Here is a 19216-nt window from a genome sequence, read left to right on the forward strand (position 1 = left end):
CAGGATTAGTGTTGAAGAAAGTTGATTGTTGCTTGTGGTTTGCGCTAGCGTCTCATTACAAGATATGTTTTGTTTTCCCTTGAGATGCAATAGATTTTAATTGAGACAATGTTGTTTTGTATTTTCCATTGTAATTATAATTAAAGAGATGTTGAAAAGAGATTTGTAACTTAATCATATTTGAGAATTTTTGTAATGAAGAGAACTTTTGTTTATTTAAAAATTGTATTGGTTTCAAATTATTGGAATATTTAAACGGATAATAGGTTTTTGGAAGTTGAGAGTGCATCACACCTCGAAAATCGAAGAGTTGAGAACAAATATTGTTTTTCCGATTCTTGTCAAAATTTGGGGTGTGACATGGCAGGTGTATTGCAGATACCGAAGGGCATACGTGCATAAGCATAGGCTCCAAAAGGGCAAGTGAAGGTCCTGATCGGATTCATCAATTAAAATCTGAAAATATCCTGAATATCCATCCAAGAAATAGTAATAAGCATGTCCTGCTAGGCGTTCAAGCATCTGATCAACAAAAGGCAGGGGAAAATGATCTTTCCTCGTGACTCCATTCAACTTCCTACAATCAATACAAATCCTCCACATGATAGGAACTCATGCTGGAATTAACTCCCCATCCTCATTACAGACCATTGTAATCCCAAATTTCTTTGGTACCACATGAATAGGACTAACCCATTCGTTGTCAAATATGGGGTAAATGATTCTAGCATACACCAATCTTAAGATCTCTTCCTGGACTACTTCTTTCATAGCTGGGTTTAAACAACGTTGTGGTTCTCTAGATGTCTTAGCATTCTCTTCCAGATGAATCCGGTGTGTACAAATCTTTGGATCGATTCCTTTTGTAACATCAAAATACCAACCAATGGCAGAACGATGTTCTTGAATCACTCTAACCAAGCACTCTTCTTCCTTTTATGTTAACTAAGATGAAATGATGATGGGATGAGTACCATCCGGATCAAGATAGATGTATTTTAGGTTAGGAGGGAGAAGCTTAAGGTTAGGTGTAACTGTTGTGGGTATCAAGATTTCCACAGGGCTTTGTTCTTCCATAGTAAATACTTAGGCTGGTGAGGTTTTTTCATGTTTAGGTAAGTCATCATCTTAATCGTATAAAGGAACGGATCCCAAGGTGGCACTAGTATATTCCTTATAATGATCCATATCAAAATCAGAGTCTCTAAAAGATAAAAACTGGTGTACCTCATTCTTTGAGAAAGTCCTGTCACAATATTCTTGCACTACACTTTCTATCATACTCACTTCTCCATCCAATTCCTCTTCCATCTATTACTTCATCATCTTGAAAATATTGACTTCCACTTAGAGATTTCTGACAGACATGGTCATAGATCCATTATGGAAATTGATGAGGGCGTTGGTTGTTGCCAAAAATGGGTTCCCTAGAATGATAGGTATGGAATCATGAGCGACTTTGGTGTCAAGGATGACAAAATCAATAGGGTAGTAAAAATCTTTAACCTTGACGAGCACATTTTCGACTACGCCTTTGGGTATTTAATGGAACGATCGGCTAATTGTAAGGTCATAGTTGTAGGTGTAAGCTCATGGAAATCGAGTTGTTTGAATAGGTAGTATGGAATGAAGTTAACACTTGCTCCAAGATTGAGCATAGCAGTAGCTGTGTACTTGTCTCCTCTAGTGCAAGGAATGGTAGGACGACCAGGATCTTTATATTTGACGATTATGTTGGTCTCTGTGAGGGATGGAAATTGTTCTGTAAGAAAGGCATCTTTTGGAATGTTAGTTCTTCTTTTGTTGGTACACATGTCCTTGAGAAATTTGGCATGTTTTGATAAATGTTTGATTGCATCGAGAAATGGCAGATTTATGGTTAGACTCTTGAATGTTTTTCTGATTTCATTGAAATTTTCAGCCTCCTTGGGTGTCATTAAGTGTGTTGGAAAAGGTGCCTTTGGTTTATATTTCTTAACTGGGTCAGGTGAATGAGTTGATAGTTTAAGAACTGGAATGTCGATAAGGATATGTGGAGGTATCTATTTTTCAGTTTCTGGTTCTGGTAAGATTTGTCTTGGAACTGGTATTTCTATAAGTGCAGGGTCTTCTAGTAAGACTACTCTGTTATAAACACCCAAAAGTGTAGTTTTGAACCCTTAATATGCCAATTATGTTTATAATAAAGAAGAGTTAGTACTGTTTACGTGTTTTTGTGTATTTCAGGTCTCCAAGTTGTTTATGTGCTTAAAGACGTCATTTTGCATGGAAAACGAGTCAACATGATTGCTAGAAGAGTTCTATGTTTAAATCCCAAAAATCAAGAAGAAAAAACATTTTCAAGCCTAGTCAAAGCTGGGAAGTCAAAGTCAATTCGGATAGAAAAAGGACAAAAAAACCATCAGAACTTCAAAATGGCGTATCTTTGGACTCGAACCTTAAAATTGAGCCTACTTTATGTCAAAACGACCAGATCGGAATAATCTTTCCAATGAACCTAACATTTCCCCAATCAGAGTTGTAAAAGTAGACAAAAAGGGCACTGAAATAATTTTATGCAGAATTAGCCCTTTTAAACTTAACCTAATAGACTTTGGGCTCACATTAGAGGCCCAAAGTCTAGCTTCCAGGCCTATGCACGAAAATATATCCCTAATGCTCTCCTATATAAATATGATTAAGGCTAAACCTAACTGGGCTACTCCCCTCATTAGTTTAGTTTTAATTTAGGTCTCTCTCTCTTTCCCCCTTCTTTAGTTTAGTTTAGGGTTAAGTAATTAGTTGTAGTGTGGCCTCCATTAAAACCCATTCAACAAATCTTTAGTATTCAATTCTCTTTGTTTTTAATGTCTTTATATTATTGTTTTAGTTTATAACATCCAATGACACAAGGCTAAACCTCCATTATATGGGGGTTAATGAAGTCACGTGAGGATGATTGATTAATTAGAATGGTTGTTGTTTAGAATAACGTTTCAAGTTTGATTTTTATGATTATTTAGAGATAAAAATCATAAGAGTTGAACTAGAGTTTAGATCCACCATCAAATAGATTTGTGGAGGAGCTAAACTCTCATGCTAGTGAAGCCATGATCAGAGATGACTTGGTGTTCACTAGGGATCAAGAAATCGATTCAATGACTAAGCTAATAGTCAATTGAATCATGTGGTGAAATTAACCTTCTCTATATCTTTCTCTCTTCTTTAAATCACTATTTTAATATTTTAAATTTACTATTTTTATCATTCATATTACTCTCATCATTAGTTAATAGTAGTTTCTTCTAGATTCGTTTACAAGTACGTACAAACAAGAGTGGATTGAAAATGATTACTCTCCTCTTTATCACATGATATTGAGAGTATAATATATTGATTGATAGCATGACTTTAGCATGTAGAAACACTGTTTTTACATCTAATTTAATTCATCTTATCATGTGTTTTGCCATAACACAAAGTTGTGACTACTTTAATCTCTTATGGTTTAAGATTTTGAATTGTTTAGCTTGGGAACACACCTTTCTGGGTTTTGTCCTGGGCTAACAAGTTTAGAAATTGTTGCATGGATGCTAGGATTTGAGTTTGTTGTGGCATTACCGATAGCATTATCTCGGTTGGCTTATCTGTTTGGACACTAGTCGGTGGTGTAACTGGAACTAGGTCTCTTTAGTTGATGATTGGTAGATTTTGGTAGTTCTTGTTAAAATGGGATGGAATCAATGCTCTGTTCTGATTGTTATAGGTATCTTGTCTTTGTTTGAATGTATTTGGTGGCTTGATGTGGTTAGTGAAACGTAGAGATGGTTGGGTTTGTGGATTATTAGTCCATGCAAAATTAGGTTGTTGCCTCTATGGTGCATTAGGTATATTGAAAACACAAACTTCTTCTTGTGGAAGTGATGATATGTTAGTGAGCAAAGGACAATTGGTATCTATATGATTTATGCTTAAACAGAAATTACATGGTGAGGTATTTATGATCATGACAGGCTGAGAAGTTTGGTCTTTTTGTTTGGTTGTGAGGGTTTCTATCTTTCTTGTGAGGGATTCAATTAATGTTTTGATTTCAGGATCGTACTTCACCGCAAAAATACCACTAGCCTTAGATGTACTGGGTTAGGTTGTTCTGGAATTGTTTATGTCACCCCAATGGGTACTCTTTTTAGCTTGGTTTTCAAAAAAGGTTAAAGCTTCGGTTGCACCTTTATCCAAAAAATTTCCATTACTCATGATGTCAAAGGTTACTTTGTCTTCTTGGAGAAGATCTTTGAAGAAACATTGGACAAGAGTGGATTTTTCTAGTTTATGGTGAGGACATGAATGGAGTAGATCAGAGAATCTATCCCATACTTCGGATAATGTATCACTCGGACTGTCTGAAGAACTATATCTTACTTCTAATCTCTTCTGTTTTCTTCGGTGGAAAACACTTCTTCATGAAGGAGAACACAACATTTTCCCATGTATCAAAAGAATCGGGATTCTGAGATAGAAGTCATGCGTGAATTTTACAAGCTAGAGTGAAGGGAAGCACTCATAGTTTCACTTGATAAGCGGTGACTCCCGGATGGTGGAAAGTATTGCATACTTCATGTATCTGGCATAAATATTCGTATGTTAACTCATGTTCAAACCCATGAAATATAGGTAAAAGATTGAACACATTCAGTTGAATGCGAAAATCGCTCGTGACCAATGTGAACCGTATACAAGTTAGAGGTCCATCTTTTAATGGTGTGTAGAAGTTGGAGAGAGGCTTTTTAGCTTGCACAACTTTGTCAGCCATCTTAGAAGGTGGAGATTATCTAGGACAACGTGCTCTCCTACATGAGTAAGTTTTATGCTCACTAAACCTTATAGTGCCTGAACGCAACATCATGCACTTTAACAAGACTAGCAAAACTACCTAAAAATGCACAAACGATCCAGTGGATGCTCAAACAATCAAAATTCATTTTTGCACGTTGGAGTTTTGAAAATCATTGCTTGTTCTATAGATTACTATGCCCTTTTCAAACGAACAGTTGGGCGCTAAACTATGTGGGATCTACTACACGGCTCATAAGAGTAAGCAATCACTTCACCAAATGGTGTGCTACATACCAAGAAACTTACTCATAGTGAATCTAGGACAGGGGAGTGAGGAAGGTAGATGGCCCATCGGAATATGGTAATTGATTACTCTAAATCCTTGTGGTTATATTTGTGTCCTTTTCTGCAAGATAACGTGGCTACTTAAGACTTTAGTTGGTTGATTTTAATTATTTGTTTGGTTGGGCCTCAAGTAACAAGCATCGTCCGGTTTATCTACATTAGGTAATGACTTCCCAATGGTTGTTATGTGGCTCGAGTTTAGCCTTATACGCGTTGAAGTAAATACAGTGTGGGAGTTAAACACGAAGTCACACAAGCATGCTTTTGTAAACACCAAGCATCTTCTGACTGGGAGTTGCGAGGAGGTTGAGAGTTTTACCTCTAAAGTCGTGCATACACACTACTTGAGGTGTAGTCCACGTTGGTTGGTGTGTGATCTGAGAATCAAGCCCAACCGTTCGAGCGTTTTGTTCAGTTACAAATTTTAACTATTTAAACCCACAAGTCGGGTTGAAAATGTGGCACGGCCAATAATTTACAACTTTGCATTCGTGGGCTTAACTTGCACAATGTAAAATAAAAGACTAACTACTTAACTATATAACTACTTAACTATACTACTCCTTAACTATATAACTACTTAACCATACTATTACTTAACAATATTAATGAAAAGAACAATGTCAATGATTAGAATTTTAATCTTCAAGTTGATTTGAGATGCGTGAGTGCATTGTTGAACTACTCAACTCATGCACCCAAATGTTCTAACACTTGGTAAACTATTAAACTTCAACCAAAAGACAAGTGACTTTTTACTTTAGGAAAAAGGTTGGTATTATCCTAAACCTTATCCTAGTTATCCGAAACGTTATCTAAGTTGATATCATCCTAATTTTTTTTTTATATTTTTGAAAAATAATAATGGTAAAGTAAAAACATAATATTATCCTAAAACTATTATTTATCGAAGACTTAAAATAAACTAATTTTTTTGTATTTTTAAAATATTTATATCTATATTTTTTTGGTTTTCAAAACATTAAACATTCAAAACCTAAATAGTTTCAAATGGCTAACAGTTTTTTTTTTTTTTTTTTTTAAACAAATTAATGGGTTAGGCTGACCCTTGGACCCGCATTAGAACCTCAAATATACTCGTCCACTGACATCATTTTCAACAATCTCTGTTAAAGTGTGATCAAGTGGCGGGCTATTACAAAAATATTCCTCATCTAGTGAAGAACTTAGGCTAGCTAAATAGTCAACGCTTTTGTTCACCTCTCTGTAAACATGACAGAACTTTACCTTATCCAAAAGTGCAACTGATACCTTTGTAGCTTCTACAATGTTGGTGCAGTACCATGGCGCTCGTTCTTGTCCTTTAAGAATCTGTATTGCTCTTTTTGAGTCAGAACACACCTGAATCTTTTTGAGTTGTTTTTGCAAGAAGATAGAGAGACCAACTTCAATTTCCTTCAGTTCTTGGTATAGAAATGATTTCCTATGTCCTCCTCCTGTAAAGGTAAAATGCACATTACTTTCTTGGTCAATATTGATACCACCATAACCCACTCTCTGATCAGTGACCGAGCCATCAGTGTTAAGTTTGAAGAATCCTGAGGGGGGTAGCTTCCATTTGCATAAAGATGGATTCTTGATTCTATACTTAACATGAATGTCAAGTCTTGTCAGAAGACTCTTGATTTCTGATGTGTCGAGGACAGTGTTGATCTTGATGCCAAGATAGATTTTCATGTCTTTGAGTATAGGATTAGCAAGACTTTGCCAAGATGTTGAGTGGTTTTTGAATCTTCTAACAGTTTGATTAAACTAATTCTATGAAATTAATATACACAACATGAAAAAGAACTTGCATCTTCGAAATCATCTTCCGTGAAAGAAGAAGCGCGGTCGCAGGAGTGAGGTGGTGCAGACGCTCGTGCAGTAACCAAGGCACCGTCACAGGTCAGCTTTTCCAAAGTGCTCCGAGCTTTTGACAGCTTCTCTTGCTCATTCGCCATGTTCCAATGGTGGGTTCCGTTTGATTGAATCTGCAGTAAAACAAGAAAACACGAGTAAGTAAATATGAAAACATAAAACTTGAAAATAAATGAAAAAAATGAGAGTGAAGAGTTTAAAAATAGTTGTTTTTGTTCAACTTCTTCCCAAGCTAAGATCCATGATGGCGGCGCCATTTGATGTTGAGTTGTGGTGAGTTTTGAAGTTTCTATCCTAAATCTTAAGATAGGAGGAATGGTTGATGAGTGAAAACAAGAACTTTTTAACTAATCTTATTCATCTTTTTCTTCTATTTCTAATGAGTATTGTAGTAAAAGACTAGTATTTGAGAGATGTAAACATTGAAATCATGAAGTTATGTAGGATTAAAACATGAAAGAATGAAGAGGAAATGAGATAACTTTATCACCAAGTTACACTCATTGATGACTTCAATGAGTAATGAGTGCAACTAGTGTTTTTGAGATTGAATGACAAGAAATGTAGAGAAAAATTGATTAGAATGAAAAGATTGAAAACAACAAGTATTGAAAACAAGGATTGAAACCAAGTATTAAATGTAATGAAAACAAGAAAACAATAAAACAATATAGATTGAAATAAAGAAATAACAATATAAGAAAATACAATGCAATAATGTAAATCTACCTAAGAAAGCATGATAAAATTGATCTCAATTTTTGGGTTGTCAAACCAAAAATTGGATAATGTTTTCTCTCCTTACTTTTTGTTTTTATACTCCTACTTTTACAATGATTGATTTGCCCTCTCCCTCTACAATCAAGACTGATAAACAAAAATTTACGTAAACTAACTATCTATGCGTAAACACAAATAATCAATTAACTAAATAAGTGCTTAATCAATATTTCTACTTTCAAATAATGAAGTAATATAAAAAGTAAGGAATCGTTCCACTCCTAACTCTCTAGACTTAAACGAATTCAACTAATCAAACACAAAGAACAATGGTGAGAGTAATGTGTGATGTGAAATTTCTATTCTACGATTATACTATGGGTTCAAATAACTCTAAATTAACTAAACTAATAAAATATAGATGAATCAAATATGGAGAAAGCTAGAGAGAGATTGAAATCCACTTTTTAAGTTCTTAACATGCTAGCATAGATTTGTATAGAAAACCCTAGTCTAGATATTCTCACACAATATTAAAATATAAAGACTAGACCTTTAATGATCCCTAATTATTTTATACTATCTCTAGTCATAAAATAATTAGCATGAGAGAAAGCTTGTTCTCATTCTCATGGCAAACTCACTATTATCTAGTTTAGGTTAAACTCTTCTTATCTCTAAGTCAAGAAAAACATAAACTTAAAATCCTAAACAACAAATCTATACTAACAAATCAACTCCTCTCAAAGCTTCATTCAACTCCCTCTAATGGAAGTTTAGCTTTGATTAATGGGACTATCATGAACAAAATAATAAAAAGAATACATAACAGAAAGAGAAGCAATTGAATTGAATAATAATTAAGCTTTTATTAAATGGTTCTAATGGAGGCTACAAAGCTAAATCTAAATTAAAACAAGGTAATAGAACTAATTACTTGAATTTTAAAACTAATTGTGATTCTAAATAATAATCTACTTTGTTTAACACTAATTAATTGAAGGTAAAAACTAGATCTAAAACAAGCTATTGGAACTAATTAATGGAGTCTAACCTAATTTTCTAATCTAGATCTAAGTCCCCTTAAGAGCTAAGTCTTCTCCATACAAATGGAGGAGACCAGATCCATTTTTTTCGTGCATGGGCTGAGGAGCCATGTTTTGGGCCAGAAAATCGAGTCCAAAATCCAATTTCTTCAATCCACAGAAGCCTTTTCAGCTAGATTTAACTTCCACGGACTTTTCGCCCACTTCTTCTCCTCTGATTGGGTCAAGTCTTATACCATTGGAAATCTCTTTCCAAGCCGGTCGCTTTGACATAAGGTAGGTCCAATTCCGAGGTCTGAGTCCAAAGATACGGCCTTCGGAAGTTCTACTGACTTTTATACGTTGTTTCTGCCCGCATTGACTTTGACTTTTCAACTTTGACCGGGGTTTAAAAAGGCTTTTTCTCCTTGAATCTTGGCCTTTTATCATAGAAAATCTTAGCAACCAACCCTTGATCCTTTATCTCGCAAAAGGGAAGCATTTCTGCATATATTCGACTCCAATGCCTAAAATACACAAAAGCACAATAACAGTACTAACTCTTAGTTATTAATCACATAATTGGTCTAAAGCAATATTGTTAAAGGGGTTAAAACTACAGTTTTGGGCTCTTATCAAAGATGTACACCTCACTCATTTGCTTTTTACTTTTCTTTTTTCCTTTTTGCTTTTGTTTTTTCTCTTTCTTCTTGAGCAAGCTAGGTTTTTAGCAAGGCTTATTTTGTGACAAGATCATCCATCTCCAGTCTTCTGAGGAAATGATTTTCAGTCTTATGGGTTTGAGTCATTAATCTTTGACCTTTGACTTTGACTTTTTCAGCACTTTTTCATAACAGCTTGAGTCTTCATAAGAAGCATTAATAAAACTCATTTTGGCGCTAAAATGCATCTTTTATGATAAGTGATCTGAAATGGCCTATAACCTGCAAAAGACAGTAAAAGCTATGATTTGTGTGTTTATTATACGTAAGAAGAGCTGTAATGCAGTAATGTAAAGGTAATAAAACGCACATTTGAGAGCTGATCAGCCACCCTTAAGAACTAAGTGTGGCTTGATTCTAGTCTGGTTATTGATCCTAATTTGAGTTGCTAACTCACACTTCACTGCTACTTCCAATACAAAGACTGGATACATAGGCACCTTCATCCTCATGAAGAACAACCATTAACAACAACCAAAACCATCCCCTTTCTTCATCTTAAGTTAAGAGCTAAGTCTTAACTTGGTATAATGTCGTAATATTTCATACAATAAATTTAGACATTTACACCCTCCAATGATGTCAGGCATGGAGCTCAAAGAATGCCTCAAGTCTTCAACTAGAATAATTCCTTAGCAAAACTTCAGGGTGTGCATGTCAATGAAAATTTTAGTGATAAAGATCCAGCCAAGATGTTGACCACTTCTTGTGGCTTGTCCTTAATTGATTGATGGGTTAAGTGATAAGAGCCCAAAACTGTAGTTTTAACCCCTTAATAATATTGCTTTTAGACCAATTATGTGATTAATAAGTAAGAGTTAGTACTGTTATCGTGCTTTTGTGTATTTCAGGCATTGGAGTTGAATATATGAAAAAAGGCATCCCTTTTGCGAGATAAAGGAGCAAAGGTTGGTTGCTAAAAAGTTCTACGATTAAAGGCCAAGATTCAAGGAGAAAAAGCCTTTTTAAAGCCCGGTCAAAGTTGAAAATTCAAAGTCAACGCGGGCATAAATAGCATAAAAGTCAGCAGAACTTCTGAAGGTCGTATCTTTGGACTTAGACCTCAGAATTGGGCCTACCATATGTCAAAACAATCGGCTCGGAAAGAGCTTTCTAATGGTCCAATCCTTAACTTAATTAGAGGAGAAAAAGTGGACAAAAAGGCTGTTGAAGTCATTTCCAGCTGAAATGGACTGAAGCAATGAGGTTTTGGGCTCGATTTTCCGGCCCAAAACATGGCTCCTAAGCCCATGCACGAAATTGTGGATCTAGCCTCTCCTATATAAAGAGGACTAAGGCTTAGCTCTTAAGTTACTTAATTAATTATCAAATACTTAGATATATTCATAGAATTAGTTTTTTTTATAATCAAATACTTAGTTTACATTTCAAGTTACTTAGTTTCGAATTCAATACTTAGTTAGCTTTAGTTTGTTTTAAATTCATACTTAGTTATTCATAATCTTAGTTCTAAATTAGTTTTAATCCAGCTTTAATTCACTTTGAATCATTAGACTATTGTTCAATTAGATTAATAAAGTTTAATTACTTATTAAATAATGTCTTGTTCTTATTGTTCTTGTTCTAGAAATGATAGTTTAATGACTCAAGTTTAAACCTCCATTAGAGGGGTTTGAGGAAGCCTTGATGAAACTTGATTGTATTAGCGTAGAAATGGTTGTAATAATCTATTCTATTCTAGAAAGTAATTAGTTCTCCATGAGAATGGGTTTTATTGCTTCACATGCTGATTGTTAGTTGGTAGAAATTACCATGAACAATTAGGGATTAGAAAAACTCAATTGTTATGCGAAAACATTGCAATTCGGATTACAAAAATTCTTTGTTAGTTTATTAAGTTGAATCAAGGTGGAATCAAATTCTCCTAATTCATTCTCATATTGTCAATTCAATATTGAATTGTCATCATTTCATTTATCACATCTTGATTAGTTAATTCACCATCGTAGTTAAATTCAATTCCATTACTCTCACGATTTTTTTAGCTTACACGAACAAGGAAACTTCACATCTAAATGAGCTAGGAGTGGAACGAATTCTCTACTCCAATTATATTGAACGATAACTAGAGTAGATAACTTTGATACTTTAGCGTAAAATCAGTTTTAGTTTTACTTACATTTGAGTTTAATTAGTTATTCGTAGGTAAAACTATCATTTTTATTATTATCAAATGGTGTCGCTGCCATCTTAGTTGTGTTTAGTTTCATTTCCTTTAGTAGTGTTAATCCTACCAAAATCACATTGGACCCACCCACCCTTGTTTGGCTCTAACTGTGGTTGTTTGCTTCAGAACTATTTTTTTTTTGCAGAAATACACTGAGCGCGCCCCGCGCCTCATTGGCCAATTTTCCTAGCGCGCCCCATGCCAAAATGCCTAGACATCGAGTCAGGCAAGAGCGTACCCTGCACCCTCCCAAGTTAAATTCAGAGCGCACCCCGCGCTAAAGTGTCTGGACTTCTAGTCAGGAAAGAGCGTGACCCGCGCCCTTGAAAGGAAAAATCTGAGTGCGCCACGCGCCCTCTTCTGAACAGCCCAATTTTCATAGGTTAGTACAAACTTTCATTTCTTCAAGTTATTCAGTGTTTCTAACTTGTTAAATATACTGAGCTCGCGTATACAAGATGATATCCATAAGCGAAGCAAGGAGGCATTCGGGTACTTCTTTCTTTCACTCCTCGTATCTCTTGTTAAAGGATTTATACTAACATATCAAGGTTGTTTTGACTGTTGTCGTGTTTCTTTAATATTGGACTTAGCCTTGCATTAAATTAAGGTCAGGTAGAGAAAAAACGACTAACGTAATCTATCATGAACATCAACACACACACCTATTTAGTATACCACACACTACACCTGAAATAATGGCTGAAGAAAGAGAGACTCCTCTCTCTGACTTCAACAAAGCTCTGAATGATAGCCCAAAATCTTGCATCGTTCTTGCAGACCCAGTGGGGGATTTCTGAATCCCCCCAAATATATTTAATTTGTTACCAGTTTTTCATGAGTTAGATCATGAAAAACCTTATCAGCATATGTATAGGATTGAACAAGTTCTTACAACATTCCATCATCCTACGGTAGGTGCAGAACAAATTAAACTAAGGGTGTTTCCTTTCACCCTAGCCGATAAGGCAGCATCTTGGTTAATTGCCCAAGCGCCTAATTCTGTAGACTCATAGGCCAAACTTGTTCAATTGTTTATGGAACATTTTTACCCACCACTGAAGACAGATGAAATGCTTTCCAAGATTCATTTTTTCCGCCAGAATCCTCATGATCCTTTTCAGAGGCTTGGAATCATTTTACTGATCTTCTTATAAAGTGTCCACATCATAACCTTGCAAAAGACACGTTAGTTCGTGCCTTTTTCTAGGGACTTTTACACCACCATAAAGAGGTCCTTGATATAATGAATGGGGGTAGTTTCCTCAGTAAAGGAGCCTCAGAGGATTATAGGTTTCTAGAATATCAAACAAAGCGTAATAATAAATAGGGGGTAGTGATGATATCCCCCGCTCCGCTAGTTCTTCTTCAACAGTTAAGGCTACCAGTATGTTTGAGGTTAAATCTGATCATGAGCTTAAAACTCTAATTGAATCCCTCAGTAAAAAGGTAGAAGCTATTTCTGTTCAACAAAAGCCTACCCCTGTCATGAATGTCAACTCTATTCCATGTAATTTATGTTTGAGTCCAGAGCATCCCGACTCCTATTGTCCTCTCTCCTATGAATAACAACCATCACAACCAGATAATGTTTGCTCCATTAATAGCTATCCTATTCCTAATGCCCCTTGGAGACAAAATCCCAACTTCAGTTGGAGAAATAATCAACAAGTTACACCTCTAGGGTATAATAATCAAAATGTTAGGCCAGCAAACAATTACAACCAAGCTCCACCATGACAAGGAAAAGGGCAAGGGAATTATAATAATTATAACAATAATAATGATAATGCTAATAGAGGTATCGTTCCGGTAAATAATAACTATCACAACCCACCCATTAATAATCAACGTGACATAGTTCCTGTCACACAACTTGTAACAAACACTCCTCCACAACCGGATTGTTTCGACGCCTTTATGCCAATCCAACAATCGATTTTATAGTCCATCCAACTTTCCTTACAACAGTTAACACAAGAGAAAGTACAACCAAAAGGTGTGTTTCCAGGTCAAGTGTAAAGACTCAAATTCTCGTTAAGGGTATTTTCATAAATTACATATCAAACCTAGGGACATTTATGTACTTGGTCGGTCGGGTTTACATTTCAAACTTACGTAACTTAATAAAACTTAACTCCGACTCATAAGCCACGTTAAGTAAGCAACTCATATGCAAAAATTAGATAAAAATGTCGGTTAGTGGCTTTTCTGCGTTCGAAACTGGCACGAGTTAACAGCTTACATGTATGAGTGGGTTATCGTTATAGCATGAGGTGGGATAGGATGTAGGAAATTAAATTAAGTTGGATGGGCTGAAAAATAATTACGATGCTAAGTCAAATTAGTTAGTGGTTAGGAGTTTAATTATGACCTTAGGCCTAGTTAGATATTGTGGGCTTGGGCCTTAATTAACTTAACATGTAAAGGTAAAAAATAAAAACTTATCGCACCAAACCAAAAACCACCCATAAAAATCGCACCAATTTCTTCTTCCTCTCCATTTCGCCAACCTCTTAGAACCCTACGAGAGAGAGAATCAATTTGCCCATTTCCATCGATTAAAACCAAGTATTCACCCCCAATCCTTAGAAACCGTTACCACCAGGGTGAGAGGTCGAAGTTCCTCGAATTTCCAGTGTACCAAAGCGAAATCAAAGTGAAAGGTGAGTTTAATTTTGCCTCAAATAAATAGTTTAACCTCAATTTAGATGGAATTGGTTGTATTTAATGAAAAATAATTGGAATGGGGTGTTTTAAATGTTGGCAGTAGCTAATTGGAGGGATATGTCTTAGCGAATTGGTGAAGAAGAAAGCTAAAGGAGCTACTCGTACTGATTTGGTAAGAATTATGGTTTACCCACTCCATTTTTAAGCAGTTCATGTCGGTTATACTTGTTTAAGATTTGATTGAGTAATGAACGATGGATAAGGAACACAACCGTAATTATTGCTAGATGTAATGTGAATCGAAGGGTGGGGAAGTTATAAGTGATATGATTGGTGTTGACATGAGGGCCTGCAATGGCTGAAAATGGCCTACAGAGCCCTATCAGAGTAACAGTGTTAGAAATGGCCTGTAGCGCTGTTAACAGTAGTTATAGGAAAGGATACCTGAAACCAAATTCTTAGCATCGAGATTCCTCTCGACTTACATTAGATAATAAATTCTCGTTCGTTCAATAAATTCTAATAGTCTACTTATGTATATGATGTTATAGGAGTTAAATAAGAGTGGATTCGATTACGTGGGGCTTGAGGAGAACGGAGTTTGCTAAGGTAGGAACCTACATACCAATATATAGCCTGCTTATTTTCATACATGATTTGAATTGTTTAAATTGATAAGAGATAGTTTGCGTATCAACCATGCATGTATATGTGATATTCATATTTTGCATTGTATTTTCCTCGATATAAACTAGATATATGGATAACTTTCGTGTGAAATGATTTTTGTGAAATCTGGGTAGCTAGGATTGTTTTCTTTTGTTAAAAGAGAAAAAAAAAACTAGTTTTGGGAAGGGTTGATCGTCTCTTGTCTCAGGAAGGAAAAAGAGAGATGGATTTTTCTATGTGGGTATGGATTACCCGATTGTTTGTAACTATGTGTGAGGTTCTGGATTCCTCTATGGATATGGTTGTTGTTATTTTCGATGATTCGCCGATTGGGAATCATCGGTTGTCATTTAATATGACTGGCCCGTTTGGGAGTCATAGGTTGTATTGAATCGACGGTTGGGAATCCAGGAACTCACACATACAGAACCAACAGTTTTAAAAGAAAAACTAAATATGTATCTATAGTATTTGGAAATAACCGGTAATACGAATATATATATATATATATTACTATGCTTATCACGAGGGGATTTAGAAAAGAAATTGTGAATTCCTATAAAGAAGGAACTGTTGTGGCATTTCCGGAGACGGCAGTTCGCTCTAGGATTCCAACTATGGTGTACACCTTTCGAGGTAGTGGACCATCTTTAAAGGGATGCATCATAGGATGTAGTCTGGGAATTCCTTTTCTACTTTTCTAGATAACCATGTTTGCACGTGTCACGCTGTATGGTGCTTAGCTTGTGTGAGGTTACATATTACCTCGATGAGGTTTAGACGCGAGGAGTGAAAGTTTAGTCCACTCCTGGATGTGTGTCAGGATCCTGAGCAGTCTGCAGTCGTGGAGCAGTTGACCACCGTAAGTTAGGTGACAACTCGTATGGGGGTCATGGTTATAGGGCCCACCTGAGCCCTAAAAGCTTTGGGGATTTTGTGTGTACGAACACAACAACGGCATTTCAGCTCCCTGCTGGTAAAATCAGGAAAACAATGGTGCATGGTTCACACTGGGAAGTACTGAACCGAGATATGCCTGTGACTGGGGCTGAGTACCAGTCGTACCCTCACCATTCTAATAGGATGCAGCGGCCACAATAGTTGTATGATGCTTGTGAAAACTATATTTTGAATATTAACGAGGCATGTCGAAATGATTTCTGCTAGTTAGTGACATATTATATAGTCACGATATTTGGATATTATTATGGAAACCTGCATGTTTTAAATGTTTTACTATAAGTAGTCTATTTATTGGTTGTGTGCGTTTCTACTGGGCATAGTTGTTTGCTCATCCTACATTAATATTTCAGCCGAACCAGTTGCGGAAGAGGCTTTCCCTACCACTAGTGATGATGGTTATGGGGATTTAGATGGTTTCCCCTATGCTTGACGAGGGGTAGAGTCAAGTTCATTTTGGGTTGTATAGAGTCTAGTTCATTCTTTTGTTGTATATATAGAGAGCTAGTTCATTTTGATGTACTAAACGATGTATTGGAGTAATAGTTACATTTAAACCTTTTGTGGATATAGTTGTACATCACTGTTGCGTATGAAGTTAGTTTGTATATATATGGTTGTTGGAAGGATGAATTATGAAATGTCCAGGTTTTATGACAAGTGTTTTGTATACGAAATGTCGATAAAACAAAGGAAACTCAGCCAAAATTTCAATAGAATTGGGATAGTGACTGCCTCGAGATTCACCTCCACGTCCTCGGGATTTGTGATAGGTCTCGTGGCGTTACATCAAGCGATACCTAACCCTAAAACACCAAACACAGCCTTTGAGGTAAACGGTAATACTAGTAATGAAAATGGAAACGTAAGTGAGCTAAATGCCATCACCACTCTCCGTTCTAGCAGTGTGGTTGATAACGCTGTAACTATGCCTGTAGTTACCCTACCAGTAGTCCCTACACCTGATATTTTTCTAGATACCGAAATAGTAACTGAAGATCCTACCCCGGTAGAGGTACCAGTTAAACCACAACCTAAGAAATAAAAGGCCAAGGTTAAACATCCTGTTGATCCATATGCTAAATATAGAGAGAAACCATCGTTTCCCCATAGATTATCCATGTTAACCAAGGATACGAATTTCGATGAGATTAGGGAAGTTTTCAAAAATCTAACTATAAACCTACCATTCCTTGAAGCGATCAAAAAGTTGCCTCACCATGCTAAGTTTCTTAAAGAGTTGTGCACTACTAGGCGTAAAACAAATATTCCAAAAGACGCTTTTCTAACTAAACAATTTCCAACTTTATCTGAACATAATGGAATCATTAAGTACAAGGACCCTAGTCATCCTACTGTACAATACACCTTAGGAGATTCCCACACGACGACCGCGCTATTAGACCTGGGGGCGAGTGTTAACTTACTCCCTTATTATTTATATAAACAAATAGGTCTACAGGAGATACAACCTACTAAAATGATGTTGTAATTAGCTGATCGGTCTATTAAGTATCCTAAGGGTGTGGTTGAAAACGTGCTTATTAAGGTTCAGAATTTCTACTATCCTGCTGATTTTGTTATCCTCGATACAGAAGTTGCTAACGACTATGTTCCGATCATTTTAGGGTGTCCTTTCTTGGCAACTGCCAACGCGTTTATAAACTGTCGTAATGGTTCGATGTCCATGTCTTTTGGCCATCTTTCTGTTGAGGTAAATGTTTTTAAAATAATGAAACAGTTATCAAATTCGTCTATAGATGGGGAGGTTAGCATGATCGAGAGCTTAGCTCAAGACTATTTTAATAACACATTTCCAGAAAGCTAGATGCATAAATTCCTTTCTATTGGAAGTTCATATTTTGCCAATGACTCCTACTTAGAGGAAGTTAACTCCATTTTTGAGTCTACTCCTACCGTAGACCCTTATGTTGCTCCATCTACTGAGTTTGAAGACCTGCTACCTAAACAAGTCTTCACTACTCAAAATGAGGACCCTCCAGAACCCTTTTTTCGACATACCTCCCACCCCTGTCCTTAAACCTCTTCCTTCTGAGTTGAAGTATATTCAACTTGATCCGGATGGTAGTCATCCAGTAATTATATCTTATATGTTGTCTGCGGATGAAGAGGCACGGTTGATTAGGGTAATTAGGGAACATCGTTCCATGATTGGTTGGTCCCTAGACGACATTAAGGGGATTGACCCTAATGTTTGCACTCATCGTATCCATTTGAAGGATAATGCAAAGACTTCTCGCAAACCTCAGCATCGCTTGAACCCTGCCATGAAAGAGGTGGTCAGGGAAGAAGTCTTACGGTTACTCGATGCGGGTATCATATACCCAATCTTCGATAGCGAATGGGTAAGTCCCATTCATGTAGTTCCTAAGAAATCGGGAGTTACCACAATACGTAATCCTAAGGGTGAATATATTTCCACACGAGTCCCTATAAAATAGAGGATATGTATTGATTACAGACGTTTAAATGCCATGACACAAAAGGATCATTTTCCTTTACCCTTTATCGATCAGATGCTCGAACGTCTAGCTGGTCACGCTTATTATTGTTTTTTAGATGGCTACTCTGGCTATTTTCAAATTATTATCGATATTGATGACCAAAAAAAGACTACCTTCACATGTCTTTTTGGAACATATGTCTATAAACGAATGCCTTTTAGCCTTTGTAATGCTCCTGGTACCTTCCAACGGTGTATGCTTCATATATTTAGTGACATGGTAGAGTGCTTCATGAAAGTTTTCATGGATGATTTTTCTATCAATGGAGGCTCTCTCAATGACTGTCTGTCTAACCTGTCTAAGGTTTTGACACGGTGTGAAGAGAAGAGTCTAGTTTTAAATTGGGAAAAATGTCATTTCATGATATAAAAAAATGAATAGTGCTAGGTCATATCGTATCTAGTGATGGCATCAAAGTAGATAAGGCCAAACTAGATAAGATAGTGTCTTTACCTATACCACAGATTGTCCATGACATTTGAGCCTTTTTATGCCATGCAGGTTTTTATAGGCGTTTCATCAAGGATTTTTCAAAAATAGCTAGGCCTTTAACTAATTTACTTTTAAAGGATACCATTTTTTATTTCAATTATAACTGTAAACAGGCTTTTGAAACTTTAAAAGCCACTTTAATATCTGCACCGATTATACAGCCTCCCGATTGGTCTAAACCTTTTAAACTAATGTGTGATGTTAGTG

The 19216-nt window shown here is 36.1% G+C and overlaps 1 protein-coding gene across 1 annotated transcript; it reads right to left on the reverse strand.

Moving 5' to 3' along the window:
- Positions 1-6237: 6237 nt before the first annotated feature.
- Positions 6238-6855, reverse strand: LOC147481776 (uncharacterized). Its single transcript, XM_086579044.1, has one exon. It carries the CDS (start codon positions 6853-6855, stop codon positions 6238-6240), a length of 618 nt encoding a protein of 205 aa, XP_086435170.1.
- Positions 6856-19216: the final 12361 nt, after the last annotated feature.

The sequence above is a fragment of the Coptis chinensis genome, chromosome 8, assembly GCF_015680905.1.
Source record: "Coptis chinensis isolate HL-2020 chromosome 8, ASM1568090v1, whole genome shotgun sequence".
In the NCBI taxonomy this organism is placed as follows: domain Eukaryota; kingdom Viridiplantae; phylum Streptophyta; class Magnoliopsida; order Ranunculales; family Ranunculaceae; genus Coptis; species Coptis chinensis.